This window comes from Lithobates pipiens, unplaced genomic scaffold (genome assembly GCF_037356315.1).
Source record: "Lithobates pipiens isolate NorthernLeopardFrog02 unplaced genomic scaffold, aLitPip1_a1.2 Scaffold_16, whole genome shotgun sequence".
Classification (NCBI taxonomy): Eukaryota; Metazoa; Chordata; class Amphibia; order Anura; family Ranidae; genus Lithobates; species Lithobates pipiens.
In genome coordinates this window covers 375292550-375309573 of record NW_027507748.1, presented here as the reverse complement: position 1 = coordinate 375309573, position 17024 = coordinate 375292550, and the positions used below count along the sequence as shown (strand labels likewise).

Genomic DNA, 17024 nt, shown 5'->3' with positions numbered 1-17024 from the left:
TGTGACCCTTCCTCTTAAAGACACAGTCTCTTTTAAGGACGCTCTGGATAGGAGAATTGATTCTGACCTGAAGAGGATCTATCTTACAGCTGGCATGGCCTGTAAGCCGGCCCTGGCCTTAGCGGCTCTATCTAGAGCGATGGAAGTTTGGTCCGATAGTGTTGATGAAACACTCAGGAATGTTTCTGAAGATCTGGCCAAGAGTTCTCCCATTCAAGAACTAAGACTGGCTTCAGCCTTCTTAGGAGAGGCCTCGATCGATATTATCCGTCTGGTGGCTCGAGTTATGCTCTCGTCTGTAACTGCCAAGCATGCCCTGTGGCTCCGTCCTTGGCTAGCCGATCCCTCTTCTAAGCAGGTTTGGTGCCATATTCCTTTTGATGGTTCTTCCCTTTTCGGCAATAAGCTGGATAGTGCTATAACTCGAGCCACCGGGGGTAAGTCGGGGTTTCTCCCCCAGGATAGACGCCTGCAGAATCAAAGAAGATCGTTCCCAAGAAAGCAGGGTCAAGATCGTGCCAGGGAGGCACGCACTTACAGGCCTGGACGGGAATTTTCCAGATCTTGGAGGTCCAGACAGACATCTCTCAAAAAATCTGCAAAGGGCAGTGCGATGGGGGAAAAGGAGCCTACTAAGTCCTTTTGAGATCGAGCCCGTCCAGGCGGTCCGGGTAGGAGCACATTTGTTCCACTTTCGGCACGTTTGGGTGGCCTTGATCCAGGACTTTTGGACCGTCAAGACGGTTTCCTCCGGGCACACTTGGTCGTTCAGCAGTGTCCCCAAACTCAAGTGTGTTCCCACATCCATTCCAAAGTCGGAAGAAAAAAGACAAATTCTTCTAACCTACATAAAATCCTATTCCTGTTCCAGACAATCAACGCGGCATGGGAATGTATTCTCCTCTTTTCCTGGTCCAGAAAAAGAACGGTACATAGAGACCCGTAATAGACTTGACGCGTCTAAATTGCTTCATAAGAAAGAAAAAATTCAAAATGGAAACGCTGTCCACGATTCAACAATCAGTGCAGCCAGGGGACTGGCTTGTCTCAATAGACCTCAAAGACGCCTATTTTCACGTCCCAGTGGCCACAGAGTTCCAACAGTTTCTTCGTTTTTCCATTGGCCAGCTTCATTTACAGTTTACTTGCCTTCCTTTCGGTCTGTCAACCTCCCCTCGCACATTCTCGAAGGTCCTTCTAGCAGTCGTAGCATTGTTGAGAGTCAGAAAAATCCGGATTCATCATTATCTGGACGATTTGCTTCTTCTCGCTCAGGACAAGGATTGTCTCTTGAATCACAGGGATCAAGTCATCGCAACCCTCAAGGAATTCGGGTGGCTCCTGAATTTAGAGAAAAGCCAGTTAGTTCCTACACAGTCTCTCGTGTTCCTCGGTGCCCTGTTCAATATGGCAAAAGGTACCATCTCTCTGCCCGAGGAGAAGATTGCAGTAGTACGGGACAGGATCCACCTTGCTCTCTCTTCATCTCGTCTCAGTGCTCTTCATTGCCTAAAGATCATAGGCACCATGGTGTCTACTATACCGATGGTGAAGTGGGCACAGTGGAGGATGCGCCCCTTTCAAATGGGTTTTCTTCGCCAATGGTCGGGAGAAAAGGCCCAGTCCATCGAGATTACTCAGACCATGAGAAGGTTCCCTCCTCTGGTGGCTTCGTCGGGAGAACCTATTGAATTGCCACTCTTTTCTTCCAATCAAATGGATCTCAGTGACGTCAGATGCCAGCAACAAGGGCTGGGGGGCACATTGTCTATCGGAAGTGGCTCAGGGCATTTGGGACTTTCCCTCTCGGGGAATAGTTTCAAATGTGTTAGAACTACGAGCAGCCTTCCTAGCGCTGTTGGCATTTCCGCATCTGATAGTGGGTGCATCCGTAGTCCTCAGGCTGGACAATATGACTGCGGTTGCATACGTAAGGAAGCAAGGGGGCACCAGAAGTCAGTCTCTGCTGAGGGAAGTGGATCCAATAATGCGTTGGGCCCAGAGGAATCTGGCCAACCTAACAGCAGCCTATGTTCCTGGAGTCCTCAATGTCCAAGCGGACTTTCTATCACGAGTCCACTTGGACAACAACGAGTGGACCCCTCACGAAGATGTGTTTCAGTGGGTTCTATCCCTGGGGATGTCTCCAGAAGTTGATCTATTCGCCTCCCATTTCAACAGGTTCTATTCAAGGTTCAAGGATCCGCAGGCCTACGGGATAGACACCCTAACAGAGCAGTGGCGGTTCCACAAGGCATACGCCTTCCCTCCAATTCCAATTATCTTCCAGTTCCTGAAGAGACTCAGATGGGAAGAAGTAGAAGTGTTGGCAATAATTCCGCATTGGCCCAACAGGCCCTGGTTTCCTCTTTCATCCAGACGGGACCTGCTCTCCCAGGGGTCGATTCTCCATCCATGTCCGGCTCACCTTCAGTTGAAGGTCTGGTTCTTGAGAGGGGAAGGCTGGAAGCACTAGGGTGTCCTAAGGAAGCCATTTCCACCCTCTTAAGTGCGAGGAGAAGAAGCACTAATAAGGTGTATGAACGGATCTGGGCCAAATTTGTATCTTATGTGTCCTCCAGAACCAGTTCCTACGTTTCACCCACAGTTCAAGACGTTTTGGGGTTCCTGCAATCAGGCTTGGATTTACCCTTGTCAGTTAGCTCCCTTCGGGTTCAGGTCTCGGCTATTTCCGCATTTACAGGGGTTCAGTGGGCCAAGCATGCCCTTATCCAGCAGTTCTTCAAGGGCGCAGTAAGATTGAGACCCCAGAAAAAAAACAGATTCCCTAAATGGGATCTGCCTCTAGTTCTGGACTTCTTTTCTCTTCTCAGTAAGGCTCTTTCCATCAGAGAACTCACCCTGAAAACTGCATTCCTGGTGGTGGTCACCTCGGCGAAACGAGTGTTAGAGATTCAAGCTCTAGGAGTCAAGGAGCCTTTTCTAACTTTTTTCCGGACAGAGTGGTCCTAGTTCCAATGTTGGGGTCAAACCCTAAGGTCACTTCGGTTTTTCATGAAAATCTGAAAATCTCTCTACCCTTATTCAGATCCTCGGATTCCTCGGAAATTCATCCTCTTGACGTTGGACGCTCATTAAAGCTCTACTTGGAAGCTACAGCTCCATTCCAGCAGTCGGACTTTCTGTTCGTTCTGTTCTGTGGGAATAACAAGGGCACTAGAGCATCAGTCTGGTCAATTGCAGCATGGATAGTTCAAGCGATCCAGTGGGCATACAGAGAAAAGGGCTTGGCTCCTCCTCAGGCGGTGACGGCGCATTCGACCAGAAGTCTTTCTACCTCGTGGGCGGCATCTCGCCATGTGGCTCCTGACGTGATATGCAGGGCGGCCTCATGGTCTTCAATTCACACCTTTATGTCTCATTATTGTGTTGAGCCGGCGGCTCTATCCTCAGTTGACTTTGGAGTTAGAGTTTTGTCAGTTGATGGTGTCAAATAAATCTTTGTTAAGCAGCATTTTTTGCCCACCCGGCTGTGTCTTGGCGAGTTATTTCCCACACGTAGGCTGCCATGGAGTCTGTCAGGAAAACGGAAAATGTATGTCAAATACTTACTGTAATTTTCCTTTCCTGATGGACTCCATGGCAGCAGGAGTTCCCTCCCAAATGGCTGGAGTAGGATAGTTACCGAACACGGCCTCTGGCAGGGAGCAAAGATTTATGGGAGTATCGTCCTATAGGGTAATGGAGGCGGGACTAAACCCACACGTAGGCTGCCATGGAGTCCATCAGGAAAGGAAAATTACGGTAAGTATTTGACATAAATTTTCCGTTTTACACTTAGCAAACATGTGGCTGAAGAGTCTCTTTACCGGAGTTTTATCATCCCAAAGAAAAACATCCCACTCTTTACAATCACTCGTCATTTGTTTTCAGCAGCATTTATATTTGTGAGCAACTATTTCCAAGGATAATGCACATGAAGAGCAAAATTAAAACCAAAATATCTGATGAACACCTTATGAGATCATAGAGAATTTCTATTACATCCATCAGAGCGGATATTGATGTGTTAGTCTATAAAAAAAAACAGTGTCAAATATTTTATTATCTAGTTTTTTGTTGCCCTCTTTTACTTTTATAATAAAAAAATATAAAAAAAAAAAAAAAAAAACGAAGTTTTATTACTGATGATAGGTACATTATCTATATCAGTGATAATTAACTTGTCATCTGCCCAACTTTTTCTTGCCGTGAGCTACTCTTATTGTTAGTGTATCTTATGTGTGGCCAAAGACAATTCCTCTACCTTCAATGTGGTCCAGGAAAGTTAAAAGGTTGGACCCCTCCTGATTTTGAAGAATATGAGTCATGACTTTAGTTTCCAGTCTAAATAGCACACCAATCTAATCTAATTTACACAGTTCCCTAATTTTGCTACATGGAGGGTATCCTCCAGTATAGGAAAATGCGCAATAAGTAATTAAAGCATATTTATGGTGTCAAACTGTACAATCATATATTATTTTCCAAAGTGTACGATTATTTCTAGCCTTCTTCTATTAATCTGAATGATCTTGACCTGGGGCCAGATCGCTTGCCTTTATCCAGCCCTTGAGCCAATGTTCCTGCCACAGACACCAACAATATGGCACAATTCCAGCACTAACACCAACAACAGGGCACTATTCCTTCCACTGACACAAACAATGGGGCAAAATTCCTTTTCACTGACACCAACAATGGGGTACTATTCCTCCCACTGACACCAACAACGGGGGAATTATTCCTCCCACTGACACCCACTATTTCTCCTCCTAATACCAAAAATGGGGCATTGTTTTATTCTCACTGGGCACAGACTGGCCCCACCCTAAAGTCTGAATGACAGTAAACTGGCCATTTGTTTAGAAAGTTTTTGTAAACTTACTGTGATGTTTGTAAACTTACTGTACTTTGTGAAGAGCCCAACTCATTTACTACCTTAGATTTTAAATTTTCCCTATGCAATAAATTGTGAGTATGTAAGGTGTAGGCAAGCGATGGCGGACCTTCATCAATATTTCCCATTAACATGTTGGGCACCAAGTTCTGGGTCACATGAGAGGACTACCCCTGGGGTGCGTTCTTCTGGGCTACTCTAGACACCTGTACCAGGGTCACTCTCCTCACACATGGGGTACCTTTACTTGAGCCACGCTAACGACCCAGCAGATGATAAACATGAACCAACTCTAGCAAACTCTCTTGATGTATTAAGCATCACCACGATCCCTTGTACATTTTACTCTGCGGCGTTTCCATCAATGCTATGGGACAAGGCTGAAGCTGCCATGGGAGAATACTTAACCTTAAAGTGGGCCTCCACTCCCAGAGATGGACGTACACCTCTCACTGTAGCTTGCATTTAGGAGGGACACACTGAACTGATGTCCAAAGAAGAAAGTCACTTAGTGCACAACAATACTGAGTCTGCACAATTAGTTAAAAATATATATATATATATCTCTATATATATATATGCGTGGTATTGGTCCTTAGTATGGTGGAACTAGTCCATGCCAACTTAGGTGTGTAACAAATAATTCAGATGCCAGAACTCAGTGAGAATGCAAAAAGAAAAAAGGAGGGAGGCGCACCTAAGTGTAGTATTAGAATAGCATTTTTAATGTGCAAAGTAATGCACTTAGATAAAAGCAAAAATCAAGGGAATTTCTTGATAAAAGATGTCCCCCCTCGAGGAGTGCTAGCAATCCAGTTTCCCAGGCATCCAGATGATGTCAGGAACTGTGTAGGGCGCTGATTCCAAACCAGGAGGTGAAGAAGATTCAGGCAGCTTAAGGTGGACCACATGCAGGGAAATGATGTCACCCAGAGGGCCGACCTGGGTATAGGGAGGACAGGAAAGACAGGAAGCAAAACTACATGCTCGGAGCATACAGCTCCTTCTACTGGCCCCTTATGTCCACATCCACCTGTTCAGCGTTTGCCGTTACCTCTTCTCGGTAGCAAAATGGGTCCCCGCCATGTGGCTAGCAGGTGCACTCACTTAACTCTTGACTTCCTGTACCACAGTACAGCATGGGGGCCTTGGCGGTGCGAGTCTGCTTCTGTTGCTATGGGAGACGGACCGCTTGCAGAAGGAGTACAGACATCTCCCTCGCAGTTAGAGGCTGTCCTACTTGACACAGGTACTTGCTACCGACAGGCTGCTTTTACTGACTCTAGACTTCCATTGCCCATGACAAACACATGTAGTACTGCAAAAGAATATCCCTTTAAGTGCTATCGTCATACCCGTATGTGTCTAGTGACCCAAAGCTGGAGTCTATGTGTGCCGGTTAATTGCATTACACTCCTTTAATAACTTCAGACCAGACAGAAGGCAAACTTTCAAAGCTTTACTTAGAAAAAGGTGCAACCATGACAAAGTTCCCATGCACAAGTGTAGCAAGGTCCAAGGCCTCCTTTGATCTAATGAAAACCTCCAGGGCCAAGAATAGCTGACATCCTTCAATACTGTATGTGGTGGGTTGTGAGGCATAGTGGGTGCAAAGGTGCTAAAAGTCATGGGGTGCCAGACACTTCTTGGATGTAAAAGAGGTTTTATTTCTTTGACAGTCCTTTTAATATTTTGCAAGGGGAAGAGGGTTAGGGCCAGTACACCCTTACAGTTGCAATTTCAAATGGCAGACTCAGAGACTTCAACAGGAACACAGCCGTACAGGGAAAGGCCCCAGCAAGGCGCCACTTCTGCACATGCAGGATTGAGGTCTCCTATGGCAACAGTACTTAAACAGTTCCTAACTCAAAGTAACAGTTCTCTCAGCTGTACTACAACTTCTCATTGTAGTTCTTCAGCCTCTTGAGCTCCTGGTCTCTGAATGGACTCTCTGATTCACTGACTCTGTATCCCGTGAGCTCCTCAAGGCTTTTCCGGTGGTATCTCCCTCAAGCGTCACCCACGCTTCCCTGCTGGGTCCTTAGCTTGGTACTTTAGATACCTTCAAGCTTTACCCCTGCTGACCGGCTCGTTCTCTAGCTTGGCACACAAGGCTGCTCTGCAAGCGTCACCTCCACTGGTTGGGTCCCTGACTTGATCCCCGCCTGAAGTTTCCCGATTCTCCACTGTGATTGTTCGGGGAGAATACTGCTCTGGTACTTGCCTCAGTTACTCACTGTGGTCCCTGGTAAAGGTGATTGGTCTCTTCGTGGCGACAGCTTCCCCTCTACCTCTGTCCACGACAGATTCTCTGACCGTCAGAACTATCACTTTTGGTTGGGCAGCAAGCCGCAGTCCCAACCCTGCGCTGCCCTCTTACTTCTGGATAGGCCCTCACACAGCCTGGCAGCCTGATGCCCCTGGGATAGACCCAATCTCTGGCCTAGCAGCCCGGGGCAGATGACACATGTACAAGAACCTGGATCACCTGACCTCACCCAAATATATTGGCTCTCCCAGCAGGCCAAGAGATTCAACAAAATCCCTGCCCATTGGCTGAGATAACCCATATACCCATAACCTGACTTTGAGGTCTTTCTCAATCTAATACCTCCAAGTGCCCAGCCACCTGATGGTAGAAGAGGAAAGTACAACCAGCACAAAAATAGGGAGATGTCAATGGATCCCCAGTAATTAACTACAGTAGCTACTCCTGACAAGGAATTTAGTGAGGAGCTTCCTGACTAAACTCCAGGGCGCTACACAAGAAATTGTTTTTTCCTACATCCCTAATTCCTAACTCAGGCTGCTCTGTTAAATGGCAGATGTAAACGGACTGATGTCTGTTTACACCCGCCCGGGGTGTTGCTAGGGGATGGCTTTTGGGGTTATTGCCCCGAATTTGGGGCCCATAGCCCCGAGTCTCTCAGAGACGGCCATGGTCGTGACCTCTCTGCAGCCGGGCTGCAAGTGCGGCGGGCAGCACCAGAGAGTGGGTAGGCAGTATGGGAGAGCCGGGCGGGTGAGAGAGCTGAAAGATGTAAGGAAGGGGCTCTCTAGGGACCCTGATGTAAGGGGGAGGCTCTCTGGGGACCTTGTTGTAAGGGGGAGGCTCTCTGGGGACCCTGATGTAAGGGGGTTCTCTGGGGACCCTGATGTAAGGGGGAGGCTTTCTGGGGACCCTAATGTAAGGAGGCTTTCTGGGGACCCTAATGTAAATAGGAGGCTTTCTGGGGACCCCAATGTAAATAGGAGGGTCTCTCTGGGGACCCTGATGTAAGGGGGGGCTTTCTGGGGACCCTGATGTAAGGGGGGTCTCTGGGGACCCTGATGTAAGTGGGGGGGCTCTCTGGGGACACTGAGGCAAGGGGGGCTGTCTGGCGACTCTGAGGTAAGGAGTTTTTTTTGGGGGACCCTAATGTAAGTGGGGGAGGCTCTGAGGTAAGGAGGGGCTCTCTGGGGACCCTAATGTAAGTGGGGGGGCTCTCTGGGAAGCCTGATGTAAGTGGGGGCACTCTCTGGGGACCCTGACATAGGTGGGGGGTTCTCTGTGGACCCTGATGTAAGGGGGCTCTCTGGGGATCCTGGTGCAAGGGGAGGCTCTCTGGTGATCCTGATGTAAGAAAGAGGCTCGCAGTAGACCCTAATGTAAGGAAGGGGCTCTCTGTGGACCCTGATGTAAGGAAGGGGCTCTCTGGGGACCCTGATGCAAGTGGGGAGGCTCTCTGGGGGAGACTCTCTGGGGACCCTTATGTAAGGGGGAGGCTCTCTGGGGACCCTGCTGTAAGGGGGTAGGCTCTCTGGGGACTCTGATGTAAGGGGGAGGCTCCCTGGGAACCCTGATGTAAGTGGGGGCTCCCTGGGAACCCTGATGTAAGGAAGGGGCTCTCTGGGGACCATGATGAAAGGGGGAGGCTCTCTGGGGACCATGATGAAAGGGGGTGGCTCTCTGGGAACCCTGATGTAATGATAATATATATATATATATATATATATATATATATATATATATATATATATATATATATAAAAGAGAGCAAGGGGCGGGACTTTATATGAGGCACACGGAAGCAGAAGCATAAATTTAGGTAAAAAACAGGTTTAATAAATTCAAATAGTCATATATTTACATGTTATTGCACATAACTATATATTAATATTTTCAATTTCATTGAGATATACATTCCAACAAGGAAAAAACAACCATATTTTGAATGGTCTGGGAAGAGGTGGACAAATGTACAATATGAAAAACCCCCACATATGTACACTTGACCCACAGACTTACATGTATATCTGCGCATAAGTGGTACAGCACATTGAAAGGCCAGCCAAAAATGCCATAAACCGGGGTTGAGGGGGCACAGCCCAGGCGACACCCAGAGAGCACAAATAACACCCCAAGGAGGTCAGAGTGTGGGATGTGACACTAATTCAGTGTTGAAAGTGGAGTGGCTCATAATGAAGGGACCTCTAAGAAATAAACAAACAAAAGTCTGAGTGTAAAAAATGAATGCAAAGGTGAGGAAAGTGTAGAACTAAGGAGGAGAAAAGAGTAACGAAAGTGCGAGGAAAGGCTGAAAAATAAGAGAAGAAAGAATAAAAAAACTAATAGAAAAGAAAACAAAATCACAGTGATAGAAAAAACAGCCAGTGAGAAAAAACAAAGAGCAAGAAAAAGAAATGAAATAATAACAATAAAAAAGAGAAAGGAGATGCAAATGTATGAGTACCTAAAAATACGTGGATGAAGGCAAGGAAGCCAATAAGCATGTGGTTGCAATGGGGGAGTGATAAAAGGAAACCGGGATATGAGACCCTACAGAGGGGGGAAAACTCATTCGGAGGGCGCCGCCATAGACCTGCCCACAACGTCATGAACCCGAGAATCCAAGGAGGTGAGGAAGGCACCACACAGCTGCCTGCCATACCAACCAAGCTAAGCCGGTGCAAGCATCAGACCGAGCCCCCCGATGGTCGGAGATGAAAGACCCGGCAGCCAGTACATGCACGCCACGAGGACGGCAAATATCTGGCGCCAGAAACATGGCGTCAATGCACAGTAGAGGAGACCCCGCCCACCCTACGTCAAAACAGGCGGGGGGAAATCCCCAGTGCGCATCGCAACCTAGGGACATGACAAAGAAGAGCACAGCCACAGGACAAACAACGTCCAATGCCACCAATGCACACATATAATGCAAATGATCAAACTAGCAAGAAAAAGGGGAATATAGTATCCAATTGATTATTTCTATACATAAACAATCAAAATTCACACTAGAATAAGTCAAAGTTAAAAAATTATAAAGGGGAATAAATTAATTGTTAATGTGGCCGTGCATATATATACACACACACACACTCGCTTATATTATATACATGTGTATGGCCACCCAAGCGTATGACTTTCTTTACGTCGCTGCTGTGGGCTCTAGCCCCAGATCTTTTGAAGACCTAGTAACGCCCCTGCAACCACCTATCTCCAATTCGATCCACTTAAAAAAACAGAAGGTGATCTGCCCCCTTCTGTCTGGGAAGATCGGATCAGAGGGCCCATAGAGTAGAGGGGGCTGTGTCCCTGTCTGCTCTGCATATGCAAAGTGGACACAAACCTGTCATCTACCCGCTCTGCTCATTGTGGCCAGCAACTGGTTCCCAAGTCACTTTAGTGGCCCTCGCTCCTCAAAAGTTTGGGCATCTCTGACTTAAAGTGATTGTAAAATCTCACTTTTTAAAAAAAAAAAACAAATATGTTATACTTACCTGCTCTGTGCAGTTGGTTTTTTCACAGAGCAGCCCGGATCCTCCTCTTCTCAGGCATATCGAGTGCCCCCACAGCAAGCCGCTTGCTATGGGAGCACCCAAGCTGAGTCACAGCTCCCTGGGTCCATTCAGACATGGAGCCCCGGCCTGGCCCGTCCCCTCTCTCCCCTGATTGGCTGACTTTAATTGACAGCCGCAGGAGCCAATGGAGCCGCTGCTGTCTCAACCAATCAGGAGGAGAGTCCCAGATGACTAAGACACTCAAGACATCGCCGGAGAGAGATGGAGCTCAGGTAGGGGGTGCTGGAGTGGCTGCTATACAAAAAAGCTTTTTCTCTTAATGTATAGAATGCATCAGGATAAAAAAACCTTCTTACTTTACAACTCCTTTAAGTAAATAGAATAAACTAATTAAGCTTTAAAGGCTAGTTTCAACTTTTCCAGAAAATAGCCTATACTTTTAAGGGGTCCCAGTAAATGTTAAAAATCTGTGCAGCAAAAAAGGATCATCAATTTCATTGGTTTACCTGCAGGTCATTTTGATCCCCTCAGAAGCCGAGCTTATAAACTCCTTGTTGCCAACCCTTGCATCACGACTTGTTGCTAGGATGTGAAAACTGTTGGATGCGTGGCGGTTGATAACTAGGACTTAATAAGCCACGCTTCTGAGGGGACCCAAATGGCCTACAGATAAAACAATGAATGAATGATCATTTTACAAAGCTGCACAGATTTTAATTATTTACTGAGGCCCTTTGACTGCATAGGCTATTTCTGGAAAAGTTGAACTTGGCCTTTAAGTAGGGTTAGCCAATGTGACATCAGCCAGATAGAATACTCAGTAGTTTCTTTTTTTTTTTTTTTAACACATTTGAAAGTTGAGGGTGAGATTTCTATGTTCTTAATTACATCTGCTGGGGTTAGTTTTTGCTCTTGAAACTAAACTTTTTGAATATTTGAATATAAACTATTTAATACATCTTTATCCTAACAGGGAGACTGAATTGTGTGTTTTGGTTCTAATTCCAGCCCTTCCAGTAAGTATCAATTGATATCATTTATATTTAAATACTGACATAAAGGCTGTTAACAATTACACCTTCCAAAATCTTTCCAAGACTTGGCCCAAAATTTTATATTTCAGCAAGACCTGGGGGAATATTTATGAAGCAGTAAATGTGACAAACATTTATTATTGCAGGCATTTTTTGGCATTGATGCTGCACTTTATATACAGGATATTGGCATCAGTCCCTGCCCTCAAGCACAGTCAAGGTCCCTATCTCACATGCTTACAATGTACATACACAAACACATACGCTAGGGATAAGTTAGAAGGCAATTGCCCTACCAGCATGTCTTTGGATTGTAGGAAGAAACCACATGTATCAGGAAGATATACCTACAATAAATGCTTGATTAATGTCACATTCACTGCTTTATAAATATACCCTGATGCATTTTTGATTGGCCCTTTGATGCTTAAAAATCAGGACTTTTACTCATATGAAGGGTTGCCACCTATACGGTCTCCTGGACAGTACAGTTTTTGAATGATGTTTTTGGGTTTACTTCTGCCCCAGACCCAGACACATCATTCACAAGGACTGCACCGAGAGTGACATGTCTCCGCTCTCCCTGACAGCAACTTGGTTCAGCAGAGCAGAGTGTTAGTGTATCAAAGGTCCTCCCCTCCTCCTCCTTCTCAGTTCTGTACACACAGGAGGAGCAGGGACTAGTGATATCAGGTCTGTAGAAAGTTTTTATTATGCTCTGTGAAGGGAGGGGTCAGAGCAGCTGGAATGGAGGACAAGGTGGAAAATATGTGGAGTGATCAAGGGGTGCTGGGGGGGGGGGGGAATTTGGCAGGGGGAAGACAATGCTAGAACTGTGGATTGGATTTGAAATCTGACAACCTTTCCCCGCACTATCTCTCTTCCTTCCCAAAGGACCCTTCCAGCACATATCTTACCCCCTCTACCCCTCCCCCTTGCATCTGGCACTCTTCTCTCACAAAGTGCCCCCCCAGCACATATCTGACCCCCCCAAGCGCCTCCAACACATTTGGGCACAGGCTGTATATTATGGGCACAGAGGCTGCATATTATGGGCACAGAGGCTGCATATTATGGGCACAGAGGCTGTACGATGGGCACAGTGGCTGCATATGATGGGCACAGTGGCTGCATATGATGGGCACAGTGGCTGTATCTGATGGGCACAGCGGCTGTATCTGATGGGCACAGCGGCTGCATCTGATGGGCACAGCGGCTGCATCTGATGGGCACAGTGGCTGCATCTTATGGGCACACATGCTGTATGATGGGAACAGAGGCTGCATGTGATGGGCAGAAATGTAAGCTTTTTTATTTGTCTAGCTAACCGGGACATGGTTCTGTGACTGGAGGTATAAAGGAATAAGGGGGAACTTATACTAAGCAAAAAAGACTGGCTGTGATACTCTTTCACAGCTGGCACTTCTTCTGGTCATCACTAGAGAGAGACTCCACTCCAATCCAGATGGCCGACCACACAATTAGATACAAATCTTACATACAATATGGTGCACTCTAATGGTTGGGGAGCAGTCTAGCAATTAGCACACACTTCTAGGGTTCCTCCTATCCTACAAGCTAGAACCCCGGTGTTAATTACTCTTCCCACTGTCCACACACCAGACCCAAAAACTATAGCCTGCCACTACCCAACAGTTTGTCCGCAGACTGGTCTGCTGAGCCACCACACACGCACATCTTTGGCAGATCTGCTAGTTTACAATCTGCATGCAATCTGCCAACACACAGTGCAATTACATACAGATGGGAACGTAACTTAGACCAAGCACCAAGGCACAAAAATGCAACAATCTCTCCAGATATATGAGCCCTAGCTTAGTCATGTATTAATTTTATAATTTAATATCCCAAAAGTGGGCACTGCATAAAATATATACAAAGGAAAAGGAGTTACAAAAAAATAAAAAATAAACAAAAAGACAAACAATTGGCTATAAGCTATTAAAATAAAAAGGGATAAAAAAAAGAAATAAACTTTACTGAAGTTTATCCTTTGACAGAAGCATGTCGAAAACCATGTGGGAATCCCCAGTTTTGAACCGGCTTTGCTGGAAAATTAGCACCCATATCTCAGTCTTGAGAGTCGAATTTCTCCAGAACGGCGCCGATCGCTAAGTCATGGATAAGATTTCTGACACCAGCGCATGGGTCCAATCGATAAAGTACCAATCACTGCCTGCCAGCCACAATCAGGTGCCATATAACGGTTTTGTGTGTTTTCTAGGATTCTACACACTCTACAAGTACAGATTTTCATGTACTTGTAGCCCAACGAGTGTACAATCAGAAGGCATCATTTTCATCTCTCTGGCACCAATATTTTAGCTTTTATGAGAAATAAAATAGATTCCTTAGATCTGTTCATACCAATCAAAGCTTGCCTTGTGAATGCCCCCTTTGGATCCTTGTAGCCAACATGGCTAGGACTCTTCTTTGAGGCTTCAGAAAGTTGACAATTTTTGTTAACTCGGATGGGGGATGTTTATTGGCATCTAGGTGTCACCTTTATCCTAAAAGCTGGCCCTGTCCTTTTCACATGCTAATAGAGGGACATATGTGTTTGACTGATTACTGTGAATACTATGGGAGTTATTTACCAAAGGCAAATTCACTTTGCACTACAAGTGCAAAGTGCCCTCGAAATTGCACTGAAAGTGCACTTGGAAGTGCAGTCGTTGTAGATCTGAGGGGGACATGCAAAGAAAATAAAAAACAACGTTTTAGATAATAAAATCAACAGAGCTTCCCCTCATTTCAGATCTACCCCTCAGATTTACAGCTACTGCACTTCCAAGTGCACTTTCAGTACAATTTCAAGTGCACTTTGCACTTGTGATTTCCACTTGTAGTGCAAAGTGGATTTGCCTTTTGTAAAGAACCTCCTATATCTTTAATAACCCAGAATTAAACTATGTGTACAATACTTCTACAGATCACCTCACATCTCAGCTACTGGCAAAACTATCTTGCTCTTACATTTATATGTTACGTCTCCATTCACGTTACACTGTGAGTGACTCCATTGTTCCTTAGCTCCTGTCCCTGTGAGGTCTGTACAGTGAATTGGGGCTTTGATAGTTACTGGGATGAGAAGACACAGGTGACAATTAAAAATTGCCAGAAATTCTAACTCTTTCTCTTTCTACTAAAAATGTATTTTTGTCATTGATTTTTCCCAGTGCCCACCAATGCCACAAAGTACCCCCCTCAGCACTCCCTAGCTGACTGCAGAGCCTCCAACCCACTATAGTGTCCACAACAGTGTCCCCAAGCCTCCTCCTAGAAGTGCCTTCTAGTATCCCACATTGCACCTGCAAATCCCACAGCCTCTTGGAGAGAACCCATGTTCCATCTAGGTATCCTATCCCCCACAGTTGCCCCCAGCTACCCCCCCCCCCCAGAATCATCACCCCCTACAGGACCACTAAGTCTGCTGCAGAGTCCCCTAACCCCCTCTAGAACCTTCATCCCCATATAGTCAAATCCAGAGCCTTCCAGCATTTCAATACATATTTAGCATCCACATATTTATTTTATTTTTTTTGGAAGAACTGGGCCCTAGTCTCAATAAAGTTGAGTACCATTGGTCTTGACTATACCTTTCATAAGAATACTGTATGTTTAGACAACACTTACCTGTTGTTTTTTTTTTAATGCAGGCATTCTTCTTTGTACAACTTGAGCTACGTTACTTGCAAAACCAGGTAAATGTATAAAGTAGATTTATTTTTTCCTGATGCCACCAAGTACGGTTCGCATCTTAACAGAGTACAAAAAATAATTCCACTGCAATTCATAAGGAATTTGTGAAGAATTGCCTATCATATTTCCTTACTTTACTAAGGTCATGACTGCAAATTAATTTTAACCTTTTTTTGGGTCATGTAACATGAACTATTATAATAAAGATGCTAGAACCTCCAAAGGAAATACTCGCATTAGCAGCACTAAAAATAAATGCAGTTCAATAAAGTCCTTGGGTATAAAATCTTTGTGACAGCCACAATATTCAGGAAAGTTGAGTGATAAATAATACGGCAAATCATCCAGGAAACCAAGGTTGTATAATGATCCTCCCATCGCCACACCTTGTGCAGCACCGCTCCCTTAGGATATTAAACTCACCAAATTCAAATGTAAGCAAGCCTTCAGATTAATGCTACCTCTTAAGCTCCAAGGACTACCTCTTAAACTCCAAGGTTGAAAACTAGTGCAGATCCAACTCATCAATGGTGATACCAAAGGAAAGGATTGATTTCATAGCATAATTCCATTTAAAAGATTTATTGTTGCCTTAAACCTCGCTAGGAAAGGGCTGTGGGACCCATAGAGGACGAGGAATGGGGGAAGCCTTGGAACTTTGCAAGGAGGTTTCGCCAAAGCTCTCGGACATACTGACCCAAACCTATATCATCCATCGGGCATACCTTACACCTCTTAGGGTAGCCAGATACAGAAACTCTCAGTCCACTCTGTGCCAAATGTGTGGGAGGGAGACGGGCACGTTCATCCACCTCTTATGGTCATGCTCCAAAATACAGGGACTTTGGACACAGTGAGATTCCTTCATGGCGATATGGGCTCTCCAGCCACACTTGACCCAAAAATGTGCCTCCTAGGACTCATGCCAGACTCGACTGACAGGTACACAAAGGTATTTCTGCATGAGACACCATTCATAGCGCGTAAGGTAATAGCTACGAAATGGATGAGGATTTGCCCCCCAAACTTAGCAGACTGGAAGTCCGAAATAAACAATACCCTCCCATATAAAAAAATTTATATACACCAATAGAGGATGTCCTGAGAAATACTATAAAATTTGGGACAGGTGGCTGCAGGAGTCAGACACTTGCTCATAACTTGACCCTCGCACTACGCACGGTTAGGTCGATGGCATGTGGATCACCAAGCCCATGGGTAACAAAGCGAGTCACAAAATACTTAAACCATGTACTTATTTATTCCATGTATTCCATGGATATGCCATGGTGTGATGATAAAGACCTGAGATGTGGACACTACTGTTGTTTGAAGTTATGTATGAAATGTATCCATACCTGAAAATGTACACTGTAGCATGTATGCACTGTAAACAAAATAAAACCTGTTGATTTAAAAAAGATTTATTGTCCATAAAAAAACCCTACATATTGCACTTACAAACTGAATAAAAAGCAAAAGCATGTAACAGATAAACGTCTGCTAGCGTGTGTAACACTCATCGCTCCTCTGGATTGAAAGATAGCGGTGATATCTGGGTCGAGTTCCACGCTTGATAG

The 17024-nt window shown here is 45.4% G+C and overlaps 1 protein-coding gene across 2 annotated transcripts in view; it reads left to right on the top strand.

The window, feature by feature from the left end:
* Nucleotides 1-17024, top strand: part of LOC143982972 (multidrug and toxin extrusion protein 1-like) — a 98711-nt gene that overhangs the window by 32883 nt on the left and 48804 nt on the right. For both annotated transcript variants that reach the window (XM_077482155.1, XM_077482156.1), the window contains 2 exons: nt 11661-11703; nt 15402-15446. In XM_077482155.1, the coding sequence (XP_077338281.1) occupies nt 11661-11703; nt 15402-15446 (88 nt within the window). The remainder of the gene's footprint in view (nt 1-11660; nt 11704-15401; nt 15447-17024) is intronic.